The following is a 26269-nucleotide window of genomic DNA, read 5'->3' as shown; positions in this document are numbered from 1 at the left end:
TAACTTCATTACCTGATTAACTTGCTAAGAAGAGTAGCTGGTCACATGTTGCTTGTAAATACAGAAGGGAGAGACCTGAGGTGCTTGATAACCTAAAACTAACCAGAACAAGTGCTGTACTAGCTTTAAAATCGCTTGGAAGGAAAGGAAAATATAAAGATACTGTGTGTCCCCTCTCAAGTTGAGACTGTATCTGTGAATCACAGAAGTTCCTTGCCTGGGGCTTTTCAGTCAGACCTGCTGCAGGTAGTGGGAGGACTCATAACCACATCAGCCTTGCAGAAATGCTTCTGTTACTTTTATCTGTGAAAAACCTGAGTTACGAGTCTCAGGTTGAAGAGCTGTTAGGGGAGACAGACTGTGTGCTGTGCGGAAGCCCTCAGAGATTAATTGCTTTTGAATGGGTTTTATGGATGGTTCTTCCTTTGACTATTCTAGAGAATGGAAGGCTTAGTAAATCCAAACAATCAAAAAGCTTCATTATTTGTAGCAAATAAATCCTAAGGAAGTCATTAGGAAAAAGTACGGGAAAATACAAATAGAGCAATTGCTACACAGTGTGACATGAGTGTATAGTAACATTTTTTGTCTAGCCTTTACTGCTTGCCCTCTGCTCCTCACTCACATTATTCTACAGTTCAGTGAAGCTCCTGTCATCAGTGTCTGTTACAGTTTTCAATTTGTTTTAAAATTCTTGCCATCTTTACTTGGGCAGAATTTATTTCAATGGTTTCTGTGCATCTTTTTCCAAATAGAGGGAACAATCCTTACCTGGGGAGGCAGCTGACAATGTTGTGTCAAATAACTGTCTGGTTCCCTTCAGGACAACATCTGTTTATGAAGTTAGTGTGTGCAAGTTAAACCTCACTGGAGCTTCATGATTTAAGTCTCTTAGGGGGGGTCTTAATGCATTACAGGTGACACCAGCATTTAAAATCAGTGGCTGTCCACAATCAGGCTTTTCTTTTCTGACCTCCTGCTGCTATCAGAAGGGGGCTTTCAAGAAAAGCATGCAGTCTGTTAGTACAAACTGCATTGCTGCATTCAGTAATGTCACTTTGCTCCTCTAGGAACGAGAGGAGTGGACAAACAGGAAATTCTTGATTTGTGATAAAATTATACATAAGGAGGATGTCAGAATAAATAAACTGTTCGAGCTATTTCTCTTTTCTTTTTCTTATCCAGTTGTCTGATACCTGAATTGAGAATTCATTTGTAAACAAATTTTTGGGTCATATCAGAACTCTCATAGAATCACCTACCATGCTTCTGTAAGAAGCCTCACCTTCTCTTGATTGGTGATTTGTTTTAAGTGTCAAGGTTTGGAAATCAGTGGCTTCCCTCTGTAATCTTGCTTATGGAAAGAGTATTAAATTACTCTTAAACTCCTATATGTTTTAATACTAATACATTATTGAAGTATTCTAGTGTAAGGGTTTGGGTGCTCCCTGAAACCCCTCGCTATGTTTGCATTATCAGCTGTTAGGTTTCCCTGCAGCTGTGTGTGTGTAGTGATAAATCACTTCTTTTTCACTTCACAGTTTTGCAAAGTCCCAAGTTACTGTTCTCTCCAGCAGCAGCATTCATCTTCCTGGTAGTTTTTACAAATGTTTTCTCCAATAGTGTTGTGAGTGGCAGCTGGGAGGTGGGGTGAGAATGGAATATGCTGAAATTGTCTTGTAACCAAGGTCTTTGGGCCTGATGAGAAAGGAGTGGAATGTGCCCAATGCATGAGGCAGGGTTTTAACCACAACACATTTTGAGAATGACTTAGGCTATTCATTTCACTGAGCTGACTGTTACAAGCCAGGAGTAGGAATATGTAATTTTTTTCTTCAAACTGAAAAATAACAAACAAAAAAAACTGCATTCTGTTGGTGGCATAAAGCAGTTTTCCTCAGTCCATGTAAGACACAAAAGACCAAGCTTGTTCTGGAAGAATTATCCTTTGACCAGTAAACCAATACCATCCCTCCTTTTATGGACTAATGAAAAGAACTTGTTCTCCACACACAGATTCAATGGGTAGAAGCTGTCAGGAAAATGCAGTGAAAGGATTAGCTAAACTTGAATAGATTAATTAGAGCCTTTGGTTGTGTCTTGCTATGGAAAAGTCAGCATAGGAAATAAGCAGTGATAGTGCATTCATCTCTACAGGTACAGGAGCAGGGAGGCAACAGGAACACAGTAAGGAGCAAATCTAAGCAGTTTGTCTTGAGTTCTTAAAAGCTGCTTTGATTCCTTATTCATCTTGGTGTAGTTGAAAACTAAAAGATTTTGATAGATATGGAGATTGCGACCAGCTCCTTATGATCAAGCTACAACTTGCTCTTATATCAAATATGTTTTATTATCTTCTGTCACCTAAGACAGTGTGTCCTACTGGCCAGAGCCAGGAACTGAACTGCTACTGAAGGCTTCTGGCTGCCAGGTAATAATACAAGGCAAGAGTCTTGCTTGGTTTTCCAACTGCATCATGTACCAAGTGTAACTTGGAGTTCCCCTAGGGTTTGGAGTCATTCAGTTTTCCATATCTGGAAACCCAGAAGGTCACATAATTTTCAGAAGTAGTGATGGTTAACTGGTTACTAAGGGTAAAGTACTGATGGTAACCATATAAATATTGCTCTTAACGTAGATTTTTCTGCATTTGGAATGTCATTGCATCCATTTTCTTTGTGTGATTGAAGTATAGATAATTTATTGTTCATGTGCAGGAGAAATCCCGAGTGTTCCTATTCATAGGATGGAGCCTAGATTTCCTTAGCATTCATGTGAGATACACAACTGATTCTGTGACATCAAAAACCTCTAGCTTCTGGCTGCTGAGTGATTTTCAAACTTGTACTAACTTGTTATGCAGTATGCAATCTCCTGTAGTGCAATTTTTGTGCCTGCTTTGCCAAGTAAAAAAAAAAAATGGCCTTGAGATTACTGAAAAGTCTAAACAATAAGGCAGCTTTCACTCAGAGTAGGTCATTAAGCCTTTTTTTCCTCTGTGCCATCATGTTTTACTTGGGGTTTTTTTTTTAAGTTATACAGCAATAAGACCTTTAAGTGGCATTAATTGATCTTGAGATAATATAGATTCTCAGGGCTTTTTTTTTGATTCAGAGTGTTTAATTAAGAGTACTTTAATTTGGTGCAGATACAAGTTAATGCAAATGAGAAGCACAGTCTGCCAAATACAGCTTTTGTACAGGAAGATAAGTGACTCTGCTGGGGGAGTACTTCTTGATAAGCTTGTGGGTGAATAGATCTTCCCAGGATTTATGCCAAAAAACTTACTACCATTTGATTACAGTGGGTATTTGAAGAGTTTTCTGATTACAGGCCTTTAGCTTCCCTTCACTGCTGTCTGAGAAAGACTGTGTTTCCTTCCTGCAAGTAATGCATCTGAACTGGATATCCAGAACCAAAAAGCATTCAAACAGCATTTGTCCAAAAGCATTCAGTGAGTACTCCTGACTCTCCAACACAGGCTAATTATGTAGGTTAAGAAGCTACTCAAAACATAAGAAATCCAGTCTCAATATATCAATTGCTTTGGAAGGCAGTCATAGGTTTAAAAAGAACCCCTACATTGATTAAATCAAAGCACTTTGGTGCAAACAAGATAAGGGAGATAAGTACATTTTTTAGAAACTTTGTATATGAAACTTTTAATGGATACGAGTTGCAACATAAGGCAGGGGCTGTGGGATCTCCACTGCTGTAGTTATTGAACCTGCAACTGAACAAGGACCTGTGCACACTGCCTAAGCTGCCCTGCTTTGAGCGATTCCTTCCATACCAAATGATTTCATTTGTTTTATTAATCAGATCTATTTCATTTGGTCTTGGTGCTGAATCACTGTTAAAGATGTGTAAGCACTGATAAAGCAGCTTTCTGCACACAGCAGCGAAGGGTACAGACTCCTGAGCTTAATTATCTGAAAACTAACCTTCACAACACTGTGCACCTCTGACTTGTTTTGTGAAGGGGCCATGCACTCTCATATCATCTTTTTCCCTCCCAGCTTCCCTTTCTCCCTGTTCATCCCAACAGTTCCCTTGTACCTGAAAACTGAAAAAAATTCTATTAGAAACATTTTGTGGAAGCTGCAAGGAGGACTAAATGAAGTCTCTTCTGTTCAATAAGCTGAATAACTTCTCCTCTTTGTGCAGGATCTTGATCATGCTTTTAATGTATGTGCTATTTTAACCTGTGTGTTCTAGCACAGTTTTTTGTGGGTTTTGGTGTGTACTGATACAGTTTGTTATTTTCCCCCACCTCTTGGAGGCAGCAGAGGTTTCCCATGTTGCTCTCACTGTTCCATCCTTGCAACACAGAATCAATGCTGCAGCACAGTGAGCAAGGTTTTACTGTGAGGGAAGGGAATATTGCACGTAACTAAGGTCAATCCCTTTTAAACAAAGCTTTGTTAAAGAGATTAATCCTAAAACTGCTTCACAAGGAACTTGCTTTTTTAAAACCCATTTTTAAAAGTGAAAGAGATCAGATTCCAAATTCATAGGATAACTGGGATTGAAGGAGGTATCAGAAGAACACCCTGTTCCAAACAGGGACAGCCATGAGATCAGGCCACATTACTCATCCCACCTGATCTTTGAAAGCCAGGCTAGAAAGATTCAATTTCATTCTAGGGAATGGCTCAATAAACCCCTGTTAACTCAGAATTTTAACTTTTCATATACATAACACCAAGAAACTGGTAACAAAAGCCACATGGAAAATCAGGAGAGACACCCTGGTCATGTCATGTCATGTAACACCACTGCTGGACTTAAATCTCAAAGCTCTGCCTTTTGCTGCAAGATCCTGGGATTTTGTAGCTCCAAGTGAATTAAGTTACTTCTGTATTTTCAATCTGGTGCTTGGCAGTATGTTTAGGCTAAGAGCCAGGACATTCCTAATGCCAGGTAGGGGATGGGTCGTGTCTCTAAATGCTTCTGTGGTAATGGAGGCTAGAATTCAAGTGTTGGGTGTATTTCAGATCTGACATACCAACCGGTTTCTTGCTTGTTTGAAACTTTGTACATAATGGTCTCTGTCGGTTACTGAAGGGGGGACCCCAAATGCTCAGCTTTTCAAACTTTTAAAGCATTAGCTCTGTGTTTTTAATACAGTGCTGCACCTGTTCTCAGAATAAGTTGAACCCTGAAGCGTTTCAGCTAGTGTGTCTTCTAATATGGCTCATAGTAGAGTGAAAAAAGGATGCATAAAAAATAAGGATTTATTCTACAAATCTCACTTCTGTAAACACATTTGTTAATCTGAGATCAACACAGGGCTCTAATGAATATCCCGTGTTAGAACAGGGGTGGAAGAATACAATCTAAGCAAATGTGGTATGGAAGGGTTACTTAACTTGGATCTTCTTATCCTTTCTTCTTCTACATCCCTCTCCTTTGAACCCCTTGCCTGACTGTCACTTTATGCTAGAGACTGTTGTAGCTGGTTTGTCAAGCTTTGCACTGGTGTGTGAATGCAGCTGCATGAAATCTAGAGGTTTTTAAACGTGTCTTCTCAGTAACTGAGCTATGGGGGGAAGAACTAATCACATAGCAAGTATTTGTCTAATAACTATCACAAATGTGCTCATAACCTTCAGGCTTGATTTAAACTCTTGTGCAAAACCTGACATCTGCTGGTGGGAAGCATAACTGGGCTCTTCTCAGCTGGAGATGTGCTGAAGAGCCTGTTTTATAAAGTGCTGGTGCTTTTGGTTATAGGTGTTGAATTGTACTGCTTCAGCATAAATTTGGAAGTCTAAAATGTAAAATACAAACAAACATTGGTATTGTTAAAGGTGATTGAACTTTCAGTTAACTTTGTCTGCTTTGAACACTTATATAATGGCTGGTGGACAAACTTTATAGGTTTACATTTTAGACAAACTTTTAAACTTTTTGCGATAATATTAAATATGTCATATAGTCTTATGCCAATTAAAAACAATTTTTCCCCTTATGTTTTAAAGGCTTGCCATGGATGTACATCTTTGTCCAAATGTGATTGCAGTGGAATAAAAGGTGAAAAGGTAAATATTCTTTTTTTTTTTTTAACTGTCAGACCAGCACACAAATGACTGAACCATATGCAAACTTCAGGTAACTGAAGCTTATATAATGGATAAAGCTTATGGATGAAATTCTTGCTCATATCTTTTTTTTCTTTGATGGTAGTGTGAGCATGCAGCAAAGAGCAGAGCTGTATTAACAGTCAGATATTGAGTCTGACTGACTGGTCCATCTGACAGTGTAAGATTTTCATATCATTATTTTCTCAAGAATGGGGGATGAATGCACAGATTTTTCCCATCTAGCTGACAATTTGGAAAAACAAAACAAAACCAAAACCAAAAAAAAAAAAAAAAAACCAGAGAAGAGACAAATTCTAGTAAAATAAAAAGAATTCCTATTTACAGCCAAGTCCTGCCTATACTAACTACTTAGTGTTGACAAGCTAAGATGTGGAATGTAGCATAATGGCTAGGCTAGTAATGCTTCAGTGGGATTTTAAAATTGAGTGAGTGTAGGTTGTTTTCTCTCTTTTCTTGCACTGCCAGTTCATAAGTTGTTGATGCTCACTGTTATGTTCTGAACTTGTACTGCTTTTCACCTCTTAATTTGTACAGCTGTAAGCAAAGATGATGATTGCTGTCACTGTCCAGATGTGAGCTGGACCATGGAAGTGACAAAATTTATGTACACCTTTCCCAACACAGCTGCCATCCAAGTAAGCAGTTAGTTAAGGCCAAACATGTATTCTTGGATCAAGCAGAGTAAAAACCATCCCCACTGCAAAAAGCATCTCTGTGTACCTCATTCAGGTGCAACAAGCTGTTTTGGTCTGCCCAGATGCTATCCTAAGGCTGAGAAATGCATGTTGACATATTTCCTGTTTCCTTGCAGCTTTGACTTCCAGTCTCACTGCCTGCTCTCAGTATATCTGTACAGTACTTCAAGTTTGTCAACATTATTTCTAATTGTTTTACAGTTTTTTTCTCTGAGGAAATAGCAGGTGCCCAGCATTTCTTTTAGGTACAATGCACTGTAGATAAACAGCTCAGTACTGTGAACCCAGCAAGTACTCGGTTCTTTCTCCAGTGTTGGGAAGCCTGGTTGTGAGTAAATTGTGTTTAAATAGTTCCCATGTAGCTGCTGTTGTCACAGGGAATGAATGGGACAGAGGCTGCCCAGAATGCTTCCACTCTTAGTCTTGTAAACAGTTTGCTTGAGATACAATGGAGTTGTCCTAAAGATGTGAACTGATAACAGAGTTTGAGGAGCATGTCTTATCAAACCACTTACCCTATCTTAGCAATGTTCTAGGAGGGTTTCAGTGCTCTAGATTAATTTCTGACACATTTCAAGGGTGGTTTTTGACTTGCATAAACAAATGTGACCTTAAATGAAGAAAAGTAATTCAAAACACTGGCACTATAATGTGCTGGTGCAGAGTTTTACTATTGGCTCAGGTTAAACAAGGCAACTGTCCAAAATTCAAGGTAATGCTCAAAATACCTGCCATCCAGGTAGCTCCAGACAGATGAGGTCATTCCTTGGCATTTACTTGCTTTTAGTTCATTGAGTACATTCCCTATTTACATACCTAGTGAAGAATGGATTTCCCTTGATGGCAAGATTTCCAAGTTAGATTTGGTTAGCCAAACATGAGCCTGGTTATTGTTCCTAGAGGATCTCAGATGCAGGTGCCCAAACCAGATGCATCCTAACTAGTCACAAATCATTTCAAGTTCAGTTTGAAGGCACTTAAAGATCAGATTTCTATGCCCAGTACAGTTATTGCAGGTACAACTTTGGAGAACCTTTCTGTAATTCTAAGTTGGCACTTTTTTTGCACTTGTCACCGCTATTTTGTGAATTGACTGAGCAAGTAGCTGTTGTCTGGTTAATGTGGATCTAATGCAATCTGTTCTTAGAATGGATATGAAACTGGGGAACTGTGATTCATTTCCACTGCAGCCAAGGTAAACACAGCATAATCCTGAAGCATGCCTGAGGATTTTTAAATAGTCCTTCTGAAGCTTGCAGACCATCATGTACCTTATGTAAAAGAAGGATGAAAAGCAAAGCCCACATTTCCTAGGTATGATGTATTGCTAGTGGAACTTGTTTGAGCATACATGTACACACCTCATTGTTAGTTGCCCTATAATTACAAAGCCCTCAGTATTTGATGCATTGCTGGATTCAGCAGTTCAGCTCTGGGGAGCCCCAAGGTCTGTCACTGAAATCCTAATGCTTTATCTTTATAAATTCTTTGCTTTGGTTTGCTTAGGTTTTGAATTGTTGTTTGAATCTTCCTAGATTCTTGTACTACTGCCAGATGTCAAGGGCTGTCCTAAGATGATTTGCTAGATCCCTCACAATGTATCACTTAGTTATACATTTGATCTAAGTTTCCAAAACCAATACTGCTTCTTTCTGCAGTGGCCTCTGAACCCGGAGTGATATGTTTTGAAGAATGCAGGTCCTGTCAGAGGGGATTTCTGTGTTTGTCTTGATTAGATACTGTAGTTTTGAATGTGTTGATTAGTGCTCTTGGAGTTGAGGAAGAATTTGTTGGCTAGCATTATAATGTGAGGCAGCCATTACTTTCACCCCATTATTTATAAAGGTGAAGAACAATATGGGTGGCTGTGACATCACTTCTTCCATGCTGTGTATCTTAATATTACTATGGACATTTGTACATGAATTTAGTTTTAAGCAGCCACCCATAGTAAAGTGTTTTTGGACTCTTTTTGAAGTTCGCTATTTTCATAGCAAGGGCAGGAAGCAAGTATGTGCCATTCTTGTCAAATGTTACAGCCATGTTCTTGCATATGTTTAGACATTAAAATGGGCTCTTTAGCTACTGCTTTTCTGATTTAAGTAATTTATTCTGGTTTCTCTCCCCATACTGTTTATTTATAAATACGGGATTTTGGAGAACAAATTCTAGAAATGTGAATTACTTGTCCATGCTTTAAAACTGCATCTATCCCTGCTTGTGTCCTATTATTAGAGTACATGGAACTCTGCCAAACTTTTCTGTATCCCTGTTTAATTGGCTATATCTTGCTGCAGGAAAGCATAATTTTAGGGTGTTTCCTAACTATATTTTTTTTTTTTCTTTCTATGCCCCAAGCAACAGTCATGTTCAAGCTTGTGAGCTGGCAGTTTTGCCATATTGGTGTAGCTGATTGAGGGCAGTTGAGATCAGAATCTGATTCCTTGCCCATTCCTCAAGCAAGTGATGGTTTATAGCTGGGGCAACTTTATTTTGGTATGGAAACAATCCTGGATATTCAGGATTGGAAGAGGACATGCAAGTTGATCTAAACCTTTGCTATTTATGTTTTAGTTTAGTAGCTTCCAGTCTGAAACAAGAAGTATCCCACCTTCTGCAGTTCTTTCTGTGTAAGCAGAACTGCCTAGTGAGTTTTTGAATTTATAAGAAAATTTATTGCACACCAAGCAGGGACTTCAATAGCATTCTATCCCCAACAATATAATGTCTTTTTTGGCACTGACTTTTTGAGGAAGGCTTGTTAAATTTCTTTTCCATTTCAGTATGTTCCTGCAGTGAGCAGGCAGTTTCTTCTGCCAAATTTATAGCACCCAAATCTTCATGAAAAATCAGTGTGGTGTGGGCAATAGGAAAATCTGGAGACAGAAGCAACATCTGAAAACGGTTGTCACTTATGGAATCATCTATAGGCTGTTTAAGTAGAAGACAGTATTAAAAAAAAACCCTCAAAAAGAACTGGATCAGCATAGTTTCTGTTCCCACAAAATTTGCTCACATTTCTTTAGCCAATTTTTTATCAAAAATAGGGATTATAGTGCAGCTATTTCCACTGTAATTATTTTTACTTTGATGTAAATTCCCTTAGGCAGTGTCTGATGTACTCCCTCAGCTGCCTCCAATCATAGTCCTTCAAATAATCTGTTTGCTTTTGGGGGTAATTTGCTGGCAAACTCCACAGGAGTTGCCCTGACAACAGTTTCCTCATGCAAGGCTCTCATTTTTGCTGCTCACTTTCAAAGTAGGAAAATACTCATTTCAGTTTCACTAGCATCTGTTGTTGCCTCTTCTGTTCTTCTTAGCTGTTTAACTTGATGTTTCTCTTTCTTTGAAGGCCTTGGCTTCCCCATTCCATAACTGTTTGGAGTGGAGACCTTGGCATAGTTGCATTTTAGAGAACAGTTCCTCAGCCTCAGGTGACACACAAGGCCAACCCTCTGCTAAAAGTCTGTTCTAGCAGCCATTTGTAGATGCTACTTGCTGTAACAAAAATGTGAAGGTTGAGATTAGCAGGCACTCTAGCCTGGCCTGCCCCTCACACATCTGACATGCCTCTTGTACACAAGCTGGTTTTTTTCCTGTGTGCACAGTTCATGCCAGAGCTTGCTCCAAAATCTGGTTTTGCCTAATATTTTCTTTATCTGGCACTCCTGAATTCCTCATTTTCTCTCCTTCAGGAACACACTAACCCTTTCATATCCTGGCCTGAGGTAGTAACACTCCTCCACAGTGGCACTTCAGATGAGGTAGCAAACCAGCTGTACAGCATGCAGAAGTACTTGTATTGGGTTTGCAGGGGAGAACACCCTATGAAAACTTGTAAACCTATGAAATCAGTTTGAGTGCTGTAATTAAAGGTAAATCTGTCCCTGTTCAGGAATTTCTTTAGTTAAGCAGGTGAGATGGTTAGTCAGTGTTAGTTTGTCAGTGTGATGACTTGCTACAGAAAAGCAGAAAGATAATGTGTGTTCTAAATTTTTCTATCATATGTTTCTGTCATATTTCACCTCCACCACCACCTATTCTTTTTGTAGGGTGAAAGAGGATTCCCAGGCTTGGAAGGACAGCCAGGTTTGCCTGGATTTCCAGGACCAGAAGGACCACCTGGTCCAAGAGGCTCAAAGGTAAGTCCCAATTCGCTTGAATGGTATGAAGGTGTTGGGCAGTGTTAGCCTAATTGTAGTGCTGATCCTAAGCAATTCCATAACTCCTGATTATCATTGGTTTAATAGTTAAAATCTTCAGATGCTGGGATATAATAGGTCTTTTGGTTGATTAGTTTGAATAGTCAGCCCATGGAAAAAATTGCTCTGAGTTTCCTATCCAGTTCTTCACCTACCCAGGTGCTTACCAGCCCTACCTTTCACTAGGTGCTGCCCATTAGGGTCAAAGAACAGGTTTGGCAAGGTGCTGTGATGCAGCTTTGTTAGTCCTTGCACTAAAGAGATCCTGGCTTAGCTGAGTTTACTGATAAGAGCAGAGGTTTGCTCTCAGCTGCCCTGGGGGCTCCCACCATGTAGGTAAACTGTTGTTTGCACCTGGTGGCATTCCTGGGATGGGATTCCTGGGCTGGGTTTGGGTGGGGTGATGCAAATGAGGGCCTCATTGAAACTATGTGCAGAGAGCTGAGGAATGCTCCTGGCTTTCCCTGGAAGGATTCCATTTACTTCTATTTACTACTGAATTGCACCCTTACTCAGATGGTGTAATTCAGCAGTGAAACTCCTCTGGATATATTTGCCTTTTACAAATATAAGGATATCTGGGATCTGCCATTTTTTTTATAAATGCTCATAGTATAAACCTAACAGAAGCACATAAAAAAGAAACAAAGGAAAAAAAATAAAGGAGGTCTACACTGAAAGAGAAGATTAATTGGATATAACAAGAGTGAAACAGCACAGGGGTCTTGGACTAGAAACTTTTGCTACACTTTTATTCCATAAATGCATTTTCTTAAGATTTTGATGCAGTTCTGCATTGTGATTCTGTGATTATCATAATGCAGAGTAACTCTGGTACAGTCTGAGCCGTGTTGAGTCGTGGCTCCCCTGCTCTGCCCACAAGGGGCCGCCGGAGGATGCTCCATGGGAGGGCTGGCCCTGCAGTTCTCAGGGACTGACAGCACCGGGGCCTTTAGCAAAACTTTCCTCTAAAGCATGGTTCATCAGCTGGAACAAATACTTTTCAGCTCAGAGACCAACGCTAAAATAATTCTGAACCCTTTAACTCAGGAAATGACAGCTGCTATAACTTTTAGCCCACTTACTATGAACATGTAGGAGAAAGTTAAGGCTTACTGTTTAATTTGATAGAAACACAAACTGCAGCTTGAGTGTGGGGTCTTGTTTGTTTCTGTTGTTGTTTTTTAGGGTGACGATGGTCTTCCAGGGCCTATTGGACCCAAAGGAATCAGAGTAAGTATTGATGCAGTTTTAGGGTGATATGTTGGAATAATGATAAAGACCAACAGGCATTGGGTGGGTCCTAACAGAAGTGGTGATTGACAAGAAAACAAATTCACTTAAATCTGAAGAGTAATCTACCCACCAGAAGAGATTGTACTGCTTTTTACAATTAATACAAGATTGCATGAGCAATACTATCTTGCATATTGTTTGTATTTCATAAACTGTTTAGGGAGAGCTGCCCCAATACTCATTTGATCTGTTTTGCAATACAGGACCTAAGCAAGCAGCAGTACCTTTGTTTCAATGTATTCTGAAGTAGAGGCAATACATCTACAGTCTATACAGGAAAGGTGGACTTGTCTGGAAGTCCTTTAGATTTTGAGCCTTTGCTTTATCTGTCAGACACCTCAGCTGGTAATAATTGATACATCTCTGACTTCATCGGGCTGCATCTATTTTTCATACCACGAGTGTTTATTCATTTTCTTTTGGTATCTGTAGTTCATTACTTTAATAGTTCTGCATTGTCTTTTCTATGTTTTTGTGGCTATTTCCCTGAAAGATTGGTAAGAACTTTGAATGCCATATTGGCATGATTTTCTTTTTTTCTTTACAGGCGATTCAGATGTTTGTCTGTCTTTACCTGCACAAATAAGTTACATTTAGTGAAATCATGGTAAATCCTTTTGCACCCATTCATACTATACTATTTCAAACACGTGGTTAATTTCCTTCTAGGGACCGCCAGGGCTTCCCGGCTTTCCAGGAACACCAGGACTTCCTGTGAGTAGGAATGGGCTGTGTAGCTACAAATCCATTCCCTTTTGTCTTTCAAGCCCAGAAGAGTACCACTCTTAACTCTTCTTTCCCTTTTCTACTTTAAAGGGATTGCCAGGACAAGATGGGCCACCAGGACCTCAGGGTATCCCAGGATGCAATGGAACAAAGGTGGAATTCCTTAAAAAATCTTATTGCCACAATAATATAGGAAAAAGCTCTTGTTCTCCTGGCTGTACCCAATAGGTTTAGTCTGTTGTGTGCAACAGTACTTGCTGTTACTGAGTTGTGAAGGTAATTCCAAGAAAATTCATTGAGAGAAGGGGTCATGGTCTGGTACTTGAAGCACAAGCTTTGCCAGAAAGTGCCAGCACCAAGACACAACACACTGTGCTCTGCAGCCAGTGTAGTGAAGCTCTGTGTTTTAGTCCTTACCTGTATAAGCTGCAGCTGAGAGCAGTGTCTGATAATTACCTCAGTCTCATCATTCTAGTAGACTCGTGCTACCAAGAAAACATCATTACTTAACAGTAAGACCTTTTTAATTATTAATTTTAATATTATATTGAAAATACTGATTCAGTGTCCATGTTGGAGGGATTAATTTCATTCTGACATGCTACGTAGCTTCATGTTGGGATTTTCCCAGAGGAGAAGTTGATTTTCTGTAACATTCTGTGAGTTTTCCATCTCTGTAGTGTACTCTGTAGTACTTCTCCTGGAAGTATGCAGAAACACCTGACTGTGGCAATTTGTTTCCATCAGTTGTGTGAATTAACTAAGATGATTCTCTCTTGTTCCAATATAATTTTCTATTCTGGAGTAATAAGCTAACAATTAAACTAGACTTTTGAATCAAAATTTGTTTATCGGGTTTTGTTATGTTTTGGTTTGTTGTTGACTAATGATTCTCTTCATCCCTAAGGGAGAGCGTGGATTCCCAGGCAGTCCAGGTTTTCCTGGTTTACAAGGGCCTCCTGTAAGTAAAATATTTCCCAATCTTGTAATCCACTGAAAGACTTCTACTGTGAAAAATAAGATAAATATCATCCTCTTTTTGCAGTTTCTCTTTTAATAAATAGGAATTTTTAAAAATATTTAATCAGAGCATTTTAAATGTCCAGTGAAAATGAGTTTTTCTGCTGCATGCTGTGGTAAAGCTTAAAACCTCTTTGAATTCTCACATGCTGAGATGCTTTACCACCTGCAGAAAAACACAAATACATGCATATGTGTCAGAGAAAGAAGATCTTGATACTGACATCTTGTGTATCTAAACACTATTATTGGTGATTAAAGGGTCAGAAAAAAGAGCCAGGGTAGGATGTTTTCAGTATAAAACACAAGGATGTGCAGGAAAGTGACTGTCAGAACCAAAGCACAAACAGAGACATAGTAGACAGGATGGATAATAGGAAGCAACATAGAAACAAATTGCTAAGAAAGGGAAATGTAATCCTTCTAATGCTCAACATTAACTAGGAAAGTTCTTCTCTAATTTTTCCATTTCATTCTGAAGTTCATTAAAAATTTATTTTCCCCTATTCCATATATTGTTATAAGTTTCTGTCTTTTAATGTTTACCTTATGGTGTAGATCTGATTAGTGGTTTGCAAACAACATACCAGTGATTTATTTCTACTGATCTTTATTATATTTTTTGTTTGTTTCTTTCTTTTAAACAAAGGGACCCCCTGGGCTGCCAGGTATGAAGGTGAGTGTGCTGTACTCTCACGTCCAGGTGCTTACCAGGCAGGGGTGTGCAGTGGGATCTGCCATGAGTAACCTGCTTGTTTCATGCAAGACTGTGTGCATCCACTGGAACCTGGAGTGACATTCTTGGTGTCTCCAGGCCACTCCAGTGCAGCTAACTGGAAATTCTGCAGTAGCTTCGTTTGGGTCAGTAGCTTGAGAAGCAGCAGAGTGTTTCCTGAAGCTGTTCCTTGGGACTGTGAAGGGTCAGTTGAGGCATCAAGTTAACAAAATGTCTACAAACACCCAAATGCACCATTAGTCTATCTGTGCATACTCAAAACACTCCTAAAGACTTTACAATAGTGACCTAAAATACCCAGTGACAAGAACAGTACAACTTCTTTTGAAAATGTTTTTTTGTACTCTACATCTTACGTAGACAGTGTTTTCTCCTAATCTAGAGTGTCATGATCTGATCTTGAACCTTGTATTTTTTAAGGGTTTTGCTGTACCTTTGAGCAGTTGAGCATGGGCCAAAATATCAGTTTGGATTGAGATCTATTTAGGAGGAAACTTGACCCACAGAATTATACTGTTAAACTCCTGAGAGGACAGCATAACAGTGGTACTGGAAAATTGGGAATATTAAGCTGAATTGTCTTTCTTAGCTCCTTTTCTTCCCAGGTGTTTTCAAGATATTAAAGGACAGTCTCATCAGAACATATACTTTCAAAACAAAGATATTCCCTGAAATCAATAAGAAACTACTTCAATATGGACCACAAAGCATAATTGTTGTAACAGCACACTCAGCACTGATCTCATGAGCTGGGACATTGGAAAAAGCTGAATGAGTCTTTTTTCTGTTGTGTCCTATCCATTGCTTTCACATGAAGCTAGAATGTTTCTTTTGTGAAGAATTTGTGTTTCAATCCCCTAATCTTCTGGGATTTAATTCAGTGCTGCTATCTTTGTACAAAATAAATCTTTTAATAGTTGTTAGTTTAGCCATTTAGAATCTTCATCTCTCCTAAACAGAGCTATTCTTTGAGAATCTAGTGCTTATATGAGCATGTACTTCTAGGGTGTAGCATAGCTCAGAGTCTCTTAGAGTCTTAGGAGCCACTATGTGCCCTTTGGAGTCAAAATGGTGGTAAGGAATTGTAAAATATGTTGTTAATTAAAGTCAGCTGTATTTTTTCTAGGGTGAAGCAGGTGAAATAATTACATCCTTGCTGCCAGGACAGAAAGGTGACCCAGGATTTCCAGGTCTTCCAGGGATACCTGTAAGTTGCATAAAGTACTATTGGGCTGTGTTCTGCCAAAAAGATAACATGAAAAGTACTGTTATTACAGCACAACTGGCAACCTGATGCTTGGGGATTCATGTTTTCTTGGAGATGCAGGGCTCACATTTAATGTACCTCTGATGTATGGCTTGATGGAAAGTGTATGATTCCTTATTGCTCTTAATAGGGTGACCCACAGAAGCCAGAAAGGTCCCCTGGTCAGGAAGGTGGTATCCAGCAGACAGCAGTACCCAGTTACTGATTTGCTTCTCTGCTTTCCCTGCCTCTTCCCCCTTCCCAGACATTCTTTGTGTCAGTTCTGGAGTTCCCTTCCCTTCTTTACTCTGAGTTGGTCACATCTGGCTTTCTGGCTGTAGCTGCTTTTTGGATGGTGGGAAGGAGAGAGTAATTCCTCTGCTGTTCTCCTCATGTTGCACCTCCTGAACAGTGTTTCTGCTCTCTCAGCAGTGCTCTGTGAAAACAGCTAGTGACTGCAGGCCCTGTGCTTCCCCACTGAGCCATTCATTGCTTTAGTGGAAGAACAAGGGGAGCCGAAAATGAGTCTATCGGTCTGAGCTGGACAGAAGCCAGACTCCCATTTCCTGGTACACAGAGGCAAGCCCCATGCTATTCTGTGACCAGACTGAGCCTGTTGGCATTTCTGGCCCTCTGATCTGTGCTTCCCTATTGTCTGTTTCTGGCTGGGAGGAATCACAAATACAAAGTGTTTTGTTGTTCTCTCTCAGTGCATGAAGAGAAAGAAAAGGCAAAAGTAGTTCAAAACAAACCAAAAAGCATTCCCTTATCCAAGCCAAACAGATGCACTGATGCTAAGAGCAGACCTCTCCTAACATGATGTACACTCCTTTAGGCCTTTCCCCAAGGACAGATTGGTAGGTTAGTGGTCAGCTACATTGATTTGACATGTATGGAGTGCCAGCTGTTGGCGTTATTTGAGCTTGAAGCTCTCACTGGGTTTTTTTCATAAAAAGGTGCCTCTCATCCCCTTCCTTAACAGGGCCCCCCCGGCTCCGTGGGAATACCAGGTCCAGTTGGCCCTCCAGGGCCCCCAGGTTTGACGGTAAGTTTCTTTAACCTGCTGCTCATAAAGTCTTAAATGGGACAGTTACTGCTTCATTTTGAGTTCTCAGAGGCAGGTCAGTAAAGTGCAGAGATCATGGTAGTCAGGACTTGGTATGAGGACAGCAGCAACCATAGATTCAGTTCAGCCTGGAGCTGTTATATTGTGCATGTTTAAATAACATACTTCTGAAACAACCTGTTCCCAGACATCTTTTTGTTTTAAATTGTGCTGAATCATTGTGCAGGCTTCTTAATATGAAACATGAGACAAGATTTAGCTTATTTACGCTGATGTTTAATACCTGACTGTTCAATTTCATTTTGTGGTCTCACCTAAGGGAAGTTTCTTACATATTTGTGAAGTTGAATAGCATGAGTTTTCAAAGGCAGGCAAGGTGCCTTGTCAGCATGGAGATAATTCACAGGAAACCAAGCTGCAACATTGTTGGGATTTTTTTTCTACAGGAGTTTGTAAAGTGCTTTTAAGTGACTTGGTTTTTTGTTTCCTTTTTCAATAGGGACCTCCTGGTCCACCAGGGCTGCCAGGACCCAAGGTATTGTCTTTCTCATATTAATGTGCTATTTTCTTTTTCTTTCTGTTTGTGACTTCTAAGGGCTGATGAGTTATACATTTTGCAGGGCAATATGGGTTTGAATTTCCAAGGACCCAAAGGTGAAAAAGTGAGTAGGTGATCATAATGATATTTTTACTTATTACTTTCAAAATACTTATGTTTGCCATTTTTGTTTGTATTGCCTGTAACAAGCTGCATCTTCCTGCACGTTAGGGTGAACAAGGTCTTCAGGGACCTCCAGGGCCACCAGGACAAATTGGAGAACAGAAAAGACCAAATGACATTGAGTTTCAGAAAGGAGATCAGGTGAGTGGGACACTACACCCATCTGTGGTGAGCGTGTGATCAAGCTGCAGCCTCTGTTTGTGTGGCTCATATGTGCTCACATCCTGCTTACTGCAGAGGTTCTATTTTTTTTTTCTCAGAGTACTGAATATTCCAGGCCTGAGTACTTTTCCTTTAATAGAAATCATGCCAGTCCCATTAGTTTTTATTTCCCTTAGTAAAATAACTATTCTAAAAAAACTCTCTAAAAGCAGTTCACAGTAACCTTAAAAGCAGTTAAAATACTCCCATTCTTTGGAACACCCAGAATTGCAATTTTCAAAGCAGTCTGGGGATTCAGATTCCAACTAATTAACCATCTGTGTCATCCATTGTGAAGAAGTCTTTCAAAATTTTTAATTCAATTTCTTCTTTTTTTGCTATTAGTGATGCCCCATGATCTTTATTCCTTGTGGTCTGAATAAAGTGCTTTCCCTGTTTCTGGCATCTCAAAAGTAATATCAGTCATATTGTTGCAAGTAAGCTCAAAATACTGGTTTGATTTGTATGGATCCCTCCCTACCCATCAATGCCAGAAGGCCATTGGAAGAGTTAGCATTTTTAAACTTATTACACTTTTTTCTTTTTCACTGGAGAACATTCTGCAGTGGTGTTTAATTCTGGGTGCCATAGACAGTCTGAGCAAAGCCAGCAGGATCATGGGTGCCTGGATGTCACATTTTCCTTGAAGTTTTTTGTTATGTTCTCAAATACCACTCTGGGTAATAGAAGTGTTGAGGTAGATACTTTGAGGGAAAAGTGTTGAGTGATCATTTTTGTGCTCTGACTGTTTTGCAAATGTCACTGTAGTAACTGAACTTCAAACTATTAGTTTCTTACATCAGTGTTTGGATCAGTTTTTTCCTTTCCATCTTCTTATCTTGGGAAATGTGTCACAGAAGAAAGCTTTGGGACACAGCAGTATTTTATTTGAGCAGGGTGTAGGGCAATGCTGCCCTTCATCTTGATCAAAACCATTTGTTAGTTTTCCTTTCAGAAGAGCATGAAGCACCACTAAGGCATTAACTAGAACTATGTGCTGCTGTACACTTGCAGTGCACAGTCATCCTAGGAAGGTCTCTGGTTTTGTCTGTAACTGGGCAATTGGACAGAAAGTAAAGAGCAGCATTGTGTGTCTTTGTAATTCTAAGAAAACACAAGGTAACATTTTGACGACACCGTTGAAGCAAAAATTAATCTGATTTTATTGGGGTCAGAGTAATTTGCTTCCATCATTAGAGACCCCTGAAGGACTAATTATACTGGCACCAATTCATGTAAATGCACAAAGTAAAAGCATTCTACCTACATTCCTTTTAAAGCACTAAGAATTATAAACATTCTGAGTGTATTGCCTTTGACCAACATTTATAATGATTTCCAAGTTTGCAAATTGGTTTTTATTTCAGCAAAATTTATGCTTGGTAGTGCACCATCAGTAAAAAAGGTCAACATTGCAGTTACTTTTTTGTGAAACGCACATGGAGTTCTGGTATGTGCCTCCACCTATGATCTCTGACTAAAATCAAATGTGTAGTTGGGCTTGAGTCTGGGATGACTCCAAGAAAATAATGAAACTGCACAGAAACATTTTGTGGATTCAGTAACCTGTAACTTTTCTTTAGGTTAATGGTGAAAAGATTTAATGACTTGTATAAAAGTGTAATAAGACAAAATGGAAATGAGAACTTTTTAACACAATGATCCCGTGATACTTTTCTGACAAACATACTTTGATCCTGATGGCCTCTAAATTTCAGCAATTACCAGTAATCTAATGACTGTTGCTCCTGTAATTTCAGCAGAATTTGGCATTTGTTTGTCCTTTTTTCCTTTTTTCTCTTTACTTTTGGATAAGACCTGCAGGCCACCAAGCCAGCTGCTGCAGTGCATGCAAGAGGCAGCTGTGTTTTTAGGAATGATTCATCTAAATAAACAGGATGAGCAGTTAATAAAATTTATAGATTCACTTGAAATTCCACACAAAGAAAGAATAAATATGATCCTTTATAACTTGGAATCTAAATTACAGCAAAAATATTCTATTTAAGAAAAAAAGTCAACTGAGCTGCTAGAGAGTGATGGAAGCTTTAATCCTCTTTTTCTCTGCCCATGCTTGACAGGGTATTCCAGGTGATCCAGGCCCACCAGGACTTCCTGGGCCTCCAGGCCCTCCTGTGAGTAGAACTCTTAGTTCTATTTTGTTGCATCTGTATGAGAACTGTAACTTCATTCTGCTCTGGCTTGTGGGCTCAGTTTAAGATGATGTTTGTGTGTCCAGGGTCTTCCCGGTGGTGTGAAAGGTGAAAAAGGTGAGCAAGGAGAACCAGGCAAAAGAGTAAGTAGTCTGTTTAACCAAACATTTATCTTTCCATTCAGTGTTATCTTTGACAATTAAGCAAATGTTGAATTCAGGTGGGGCCATCAGCTTATGGGTAAGAGACTACTTTTTTTTCTCCATGTGACCTGGCAACTTGTGGATGATGCACAGGGGTCATGACAGTGTCTCTAGCTGTGGTTCTCTGTGCTTCCTGATAGAATTATCTACATGTAGATCTTAGTTGGGGGGCAGGAGAAAATAATTTAAACTATGTTATCTGGTTAACATGTGAAAAACTTGAAAGTTGTTGGACTGCTGGTCTGAAGCAGCAGTTTTCTGTTTCCTTTTAGAAAGGGTCTTCATTCAGTTTGCTATGTATTGGGTTGCCAAGCAGCATGAGATTGAGGTGTGTGTACAGATATATGTAAAAGCTGGTCCATGTAAACTCATTCTTGGTGGGTTTGCTTGTGAGGTGAGTCACAAAACCAAGTCTCTGAACACTATTAAGACCAAAAGTAGTCTGTTTGTCACTTCTCAAGAGACTGCCTCAACTTATGTGCTATCTAGGGGGAGGGCATAAGTCAGGATAGCTTTATCTAGGGATAGCGAGAGTTGCTTTGTTCCTGATCAGACTCAAATCAATCCTGGAATTAAAATGTACTTGGATATCACAGCTCAGAAAAGCTGAAGAAGATCATAGAACTGCTAAGAAATAGGATAAAAATAACACAGGCTGGACCAGCAAAGAAAAGAGAGGCTGTAACCAGTTCAAAACATTCAGTATCTTCACTTCCACAGCTTATGAATGCATTGTTTCATCAACAAAGTGCCTCTGAAAGTCGAGGCACAAGTTCTGTTCTGGTTAATTGCACAATATATAAACACTTTAGAAACATGCTGGTAGTAGGTTTTCCAATTTCCATAGAAAATAAATACAGTGGGGAAAAAAGTGTTTGGTACTCCAGATAAAATCCTTCATAGTTTCTGAGATTTATAGAAGGGCTTTGATTTGTCTCTGTTAAAGAACATAAAAAGCAGATTTACCAAGCCAAAAGTCTCATTATATTTTGAGTGGGCTTTAAATTGTTGCTTCTCTCTGCAAAAATAAATGGGAACCACATAAATTTGCAAAGATCTGAAAGGATAAAACTCCTAAGGGGATATGTCAGATGCCTTTTGCCAAAAGTTTGTTTACCAATATTTTTGTTTGGTTTTATTACTCTGAATCTGGGCATGTTGCTTACTTGAAGTGCAATTTTGCTATTAAGACACTTTAAAGTTGCATTTTAGGGCTCCACGTGGTTCTGTGAGGCTCAAAGCCATTCCAGATATACTCATAAAAATGTCAGTCTACATATTCAAAGAGAGAGTTCTGCACATTCACAGGAGATCTTAAAACCTCAGTTTTGAGAGTTAGAACTCATCACTGGTGAAAACAAACTTCACAAATCACATTATACTCTGATTCACTAAATCTGTGAGGTCTTATTATCAATTTCTCAATGACTGAGAGCTGATCCTGGCACTGAGGAAGGTTCACTAGGTGAAGCTCAATCACCTGTTCTAGTTCTGTTCCAGCAGGTGCCCCCAGACATGGCTTCTGTAAGTCTGACAATAAAGTGCCATTTGTCTGCCCAGTGAATGGTCTGGAATTAAGTGGAGCTTGCCCTGCTTTTATTGCAGCAATGCCAAATCTGTTCAGCAAGAACATGCTTTTTAGAAGTCACTTCTTTGAGCAGAACTTCATTTTATATTTTCATTGATACTAATGAGAAAATCATGTTGATTTAAAGGAGAGTTAAAAGTCAAACACAAAGTTTTATTTAGTTTCACTGGTCACATGACACTAATTTCCTAATTAAATATAGTGTTCTACTACTTAGGGAGTTAGGATCTGTTTTCCAAATAAAGAATTTCTCCATTGCTAAAATAAAAGGAGTGGTAAACACAATGAATCCGCAGTAGTTAACTGGAGATCATTTTTTGTTGTATTCACCTAGCATTGCTCTGAGACTGTCATGGTTTTGTGCTCTGGTTTTCAAAATGGAGCCTCAGTTTAGATAACTCCATTGGTTATGATTGATGTCTTTGTGTTTTCGCAAGGACTGCATTCTAGATAGTTTGGTTTATTGAAAAATGGAAAACAAGTAACATAATTTCCATAAGAATTCTTTACCACTGAAGCATTTTATTTCACTGCATATTTGTCTTTGAAGGGAAAGCCTGGCAAAGATGGAGAACCTGGTCAGCCTGGTAGGGATGTGAGTAATTCATATGTTTTTAATCTAAACAGTCTCTTTATAAGCTTTTCTTTTGATATGGAGAAAATCTGAGTGTGAATATATTTCCCTTTTCTTGAAGGGTTTACCTGGTGGGCCTGGAATAAATGGTGCTCCAGGAAGAGATGGTGAAAAGGTATGCCAGGATTTTTGTCAGTATTGCTGTAATAGATGGAAAATTTACCATCACTGAGTTCATTTCTGCCTGAGTAGTAATTGCATTGCCTTTGCTATTACAGTGTTGAGGAATATTTGCCATAACTTATTTATGTAGTGCTGCACAGTATCAGAAATGCTCTTAATTTCATTGATAGGGTGAAAAAGGTGACATGGGTCCCCCTGGTCCTCCTGGAATTGTAAGTTATTGATCCTTTATTTTTTCTGCATTTGGTTGACAGTGTTGTTTCACTGTAGTTCTTGGCTGACTGAGAGTCCTATCTCTGGGTACAGCACCAAGAGCACCAGAAAATTTTTCATGTATACACTAACAGAAACAATGGTTTCCTTCTTTCAAGATCAGTTCTGTGCTCTGGGATTTGCTAGGTCACAAACACAGGCTAGACTATAACCTCAGACCAGCAGGACTGAGTCAGCCTCACTGAAGCCTGTTGTAACTATGTTGGCTTGGCAGGCAAACAGCTTCCTATTGGGGAGTGCTCTTTACTGGAATTTTCCCCGGTAATTCAGTGGAGTGGGGAAAGCATCCTGTCATTGGCATAAGGTTCAAAGTATGTTGTACTTTCCCTCCCTCACATCTCTACAATTCCAATGACTCTTTTCTTGGCAAGTAGTTTCACATGAGCATGTTTTCAACATTTACAGGTTGTTCCAAGACCAGGCATTGATGCAACAGTGGGACCAAAAGGTAGCAAAGGATTGCCAGGACTGCCAGGAGCCAAAGGGGAGCGTGGATTCTCTGGTAGGCCAGGCCCACCTGGCTTGCCAGGATCTCCAGGTAGGAGTGCAAGCTTTAAATTAAGTTGTATGCTCAAAGGTGTGATTGGGTATTTGGCTTCTCAGTCTTCATGCACTCTTTTTAACAGAAGGCAGAATATTTAGAACTGCCTTTCAGCTTGAGGGATAGTCTTGAGCTACTGGGGTAATGTGAGGAATTCTGAGCATTCACTGCCCTTGCTGTGGTGAACTGAGGATGCTAATCAGATACTAGCTTAATGCTCCTAGGGGTAATCTATCTCATATCACTCATCTGTAATTAATATACGTTGTCCATTGCATTACACAGAGAAAGTTTTGTGTACCACATGCCTGGTAGGAGATGATCTGAGTCTACAGTGGGAGTGAGCAGTGACACCTGTAAGTGCATTATACATGCACAAAGAGGAACATAATTATTCTAATGATACAATTTATATATGAGGTTTTTTCTCATCGATACTTCTTTCATTAGTCCTGGTTTTTGTTTGTTTTGGTTTATTTCCCCAATCATAAACTTAGTTGTCGAGTTTCAGGTCAATTTTTCAAACAAGCATCTCCAAAAATGTGAAATGTGTATCATTGTCATCCTTGCAAAAATGTGATGTAAACCATTAAGCTGCAAGGAACTAAGTCCTTCCTGTCTTAGGGATCACTACTGTTGGACCTCCTGGCCCACCTGGCTTACCTGGTGAGAGAGGACAGAAGGGAGATCCAGGTTTACCTGGGGTTTCTATTCCTGGGCAACCAGGAGTTGAGGGACCACAAGGACCGCCAGGACCACCAGGTCCCCCAGGGCCACCTGCACCATCTGTTGCTCCTGGTAAGTGATGATCACATAAACAGCAAGTAGAAGAGACTAAACAGCTTTGACATTTGTTTAGGTTTGGGTTTCTGTGGTTTGTTTGATTGGGTTTTTTTAATTCCACCTCCAAAGGTGTTGTTTATCAGCACTGAAGTCCATGAGATTCTGTTGCTATAGGTTCTCTAAGCTACTCCCGTTGCAAATCAAGACATCTGTAGGAGAACCTTAGGCTTAAGGACAGGTACAGAATTTGTTCCCTACTAAGAGTTGTGATAGCAGGACAGTCAAAGGTGTAACTTTTCACAGAATTCCAGTTCCATTTCATAAATATTCTAGTGTATAGACCATGTGAAATTAGCTTTGGAGTGGACACTTTGAAAGCACTTAGCTCTTTTTTTGATATAAGGAGAGTAGGGAACGGTAGATAGGAATATAAGAACTGGAAAGCTTTAGTGGAGAGGGGCTAACATGGTTCAGAGAGGAATTTAGTGTCTAGATGGCATTGGCATCTGAAGTGCCCTTGCTCTGATGATGATTCATAGGCATGGTTTTATGATATGAGGCTGAACATCAGAATGAAGTGTAGAGATGGAAGTGTGTAGGCTGTGGGAAGCAGTGGGAGATGGTTGAGGTTGTAAAGAATTGATGATTGTTGTGTAATATCACTGTTTCCTTGTGAGATTGAATTACATGTGTGGGTTTTCACCAGCAGTCCTGTCTGAATTGCCAAAATGTTTGGTCTGTGATTATGGTGGGTGTATTAGAATCTCCACACAAATACATTTTTGTACTGAATACATGTATTTGGTGCTGCTGTCAGTCTGACATAAATAGATAATAAAACCTCTCCTGATTTTCCTTAGGTGAAGGGTTATGTGAGCAAGGGCCGCCAGGTCCTCCAGGAGCTCCAGGACAACAAGGTTTTACAGGGGAGCGAGGCCAAAAAGGTGCAGTGTCATGGCTATATTTTCTACTTTTCTCCTTTTTTTGAAGCTTGGTAAAAAATGTAAAGCCTGCATTAAATGTGATTAACAGTGCCCCTTCCCAGTAGGGTTGAGTGCAGATGTTTTATGTCTCTGTGTAAGAAAGCTGATTGCTTTGAGTGTAGGATACTCCTTCACACCTTATATTAAAGCACAGGAGTCTGAGTGACTGAGGGTACAACCAGTGTCTAGCATGGATCTTGAATAAAGTAAAATGGAACTTTAGGTTTATGATATCTCCTAGGCAGATAGAAACTGGGTGCTTTGTAACAGCACTGGCCAAGTCTGTGTGAAAATGTTTTCTAGCTCATTAATAAATTTGACATTTTTTATGGAAAGCATTAAAGTTATAAATACAAGACTCCTAATTTGAGCTGGTCAGTCTGCAGTGAGTTTGTTTGTTTGCTAAGCAAAAGAAAGTCATATTTAATATATATCCTTGTTTCCAAAAAGACAACCTTGCAATGAGGATGCTGATATGGGTAAGTGAGAATCTTTTCCTAGCCCAGCCATGGACATCATAAATTACTTTAGACATCTCACTTAATTTTGTACTCACTTCAAAGAAAAATATTTTTCTCATGAAGATTGTAAGGATTAACTAATTAACCTAAATGAAATGCTCAAATATTTCACTGATGAATGTCACATAAGTCTATATGTGAAGGAAATTCCTAAGCTTCTTGAAACAATTCTTTTTTTTTTTTTCTAATTAAATACTTTTAGTCTATTTTCAAATCAATGAAACATTCCCAGTATTTATTTTGCACACTTGGAGTTTAATTAAGTTTGGGATTTTGATATATGTGCTTTAGAGTTGTAGTTAGGAGTGTCAAGTACCTACTTTAAAAGGGGACACTTTTGCTGAGGAAAAAAAAAGTCCATGGTTTTATTTTCTATTTTTGAAAGCCCTGGTTTTGTTTTAATTATTTTGCACTGTCATAAATACATTCTACTAATATCTGATATTGGTTC

The 26269-nt window shown here is 39.4% G+C and overlaps 1 protein-coding gene across 2 annotated transcripts in view; it reads left to right on the top strand.

Annotated features, from left to right (window-relative positions):
* Positions 1 to 26269, top strand: part of COL4A5 (collagen type IV alpha 5 chain) — a 75169-nt gene that overhangs the window by 16110 nt on the left and 32790 nt on the right. For both annotated transcript variants that reach the window (XR_008433358.1, XM_053955420.1), the window contains exons 2-21: positions 5985 to 6044; positions 10855 to 10944; positions 12193 to 12237; positions 12970 to 13014; positions 13117 to 13179; positions 13934 to 13987; positions 14696 to 14722; positions 15909 to 15989; positions 17011 to 17073; positions 17594 to 17629; positions 17715 to 17756; positions 17864 to 17956; positions 20098 to 20151; positions 20256 to 20312; positions 22511 to 22555; positions 22656 to 22709; positions 22888 to 22929; positions 23396 to 23528; positions 24156 to 24329; positions 25175 to 25258. Coding sequence is in view for 1 of the 2 variants with exons in the window: in XM_053955420.1 (XP_053811395.1) it covers positions 5985 to 6044; positions 10855 to 10944; positions 12193 to 12237; positions 12970 to 13014; positions 13117 to 13179; positions 13934 to 13987; positions 14696 to 14722; positions 15909 to 15989; positions 17011 to 17073; positions 17594 to 17629; positions 17715 to 17756; positions 17864 to 17956; positions 20098 to 20151; positions 20256 to 20312; positions 22511 to 22555; positions 22656 to 22709; positions 22888 to 22929; positions 23396 to 23528; positions 24156 to 24329; positions 25175 to 25258 (1342 nt within the window). In the remaining variant the exon portion in view is untranslated. The remainder of the gene's footprint in view (positions 1 to 5984; positions 6045 to 10854; positions 10945 to 12192; positions 12238 to 12969; positions 13015 to 13116; positions 13180 to 13933; positions 13988 to 14695; positions 14723 to 15908; positions 15990 to 17010; positions 17074 to 17593; positions 17630 to 17714; positions 17757 to 17863; positions 17957 to 20097; positions 20152 to 20255; positions 20313 to 22510; positions 22556 to 22655; positions 22710 to 22887; positions 22930 to 23395; positions 23529 to 24155; positions 24330 to 25174; positions 25259 to 26269) is intronic.

The sequence above is a fragment of the Vidua chalybeata genome, chromosome 14, assembly GCF_026979565.1.
Source record: "Vidua chalybeata isolate OUT-0048 chromosome 14, bVidCha1 merged haplotype, whole genome shotgun sequence".
NCBI classification, from domain to species: domain Eukaryota; kingdom Metazoa; phylum Chordata; class Aves; order Passeriformes; family Viduidae; genus Vidua; species Vidua chalybeata.
Note: the sequence above shows the minus strand (reverse complement) of the source record. Positions and strands in the feature narration are given on the sequence as shown.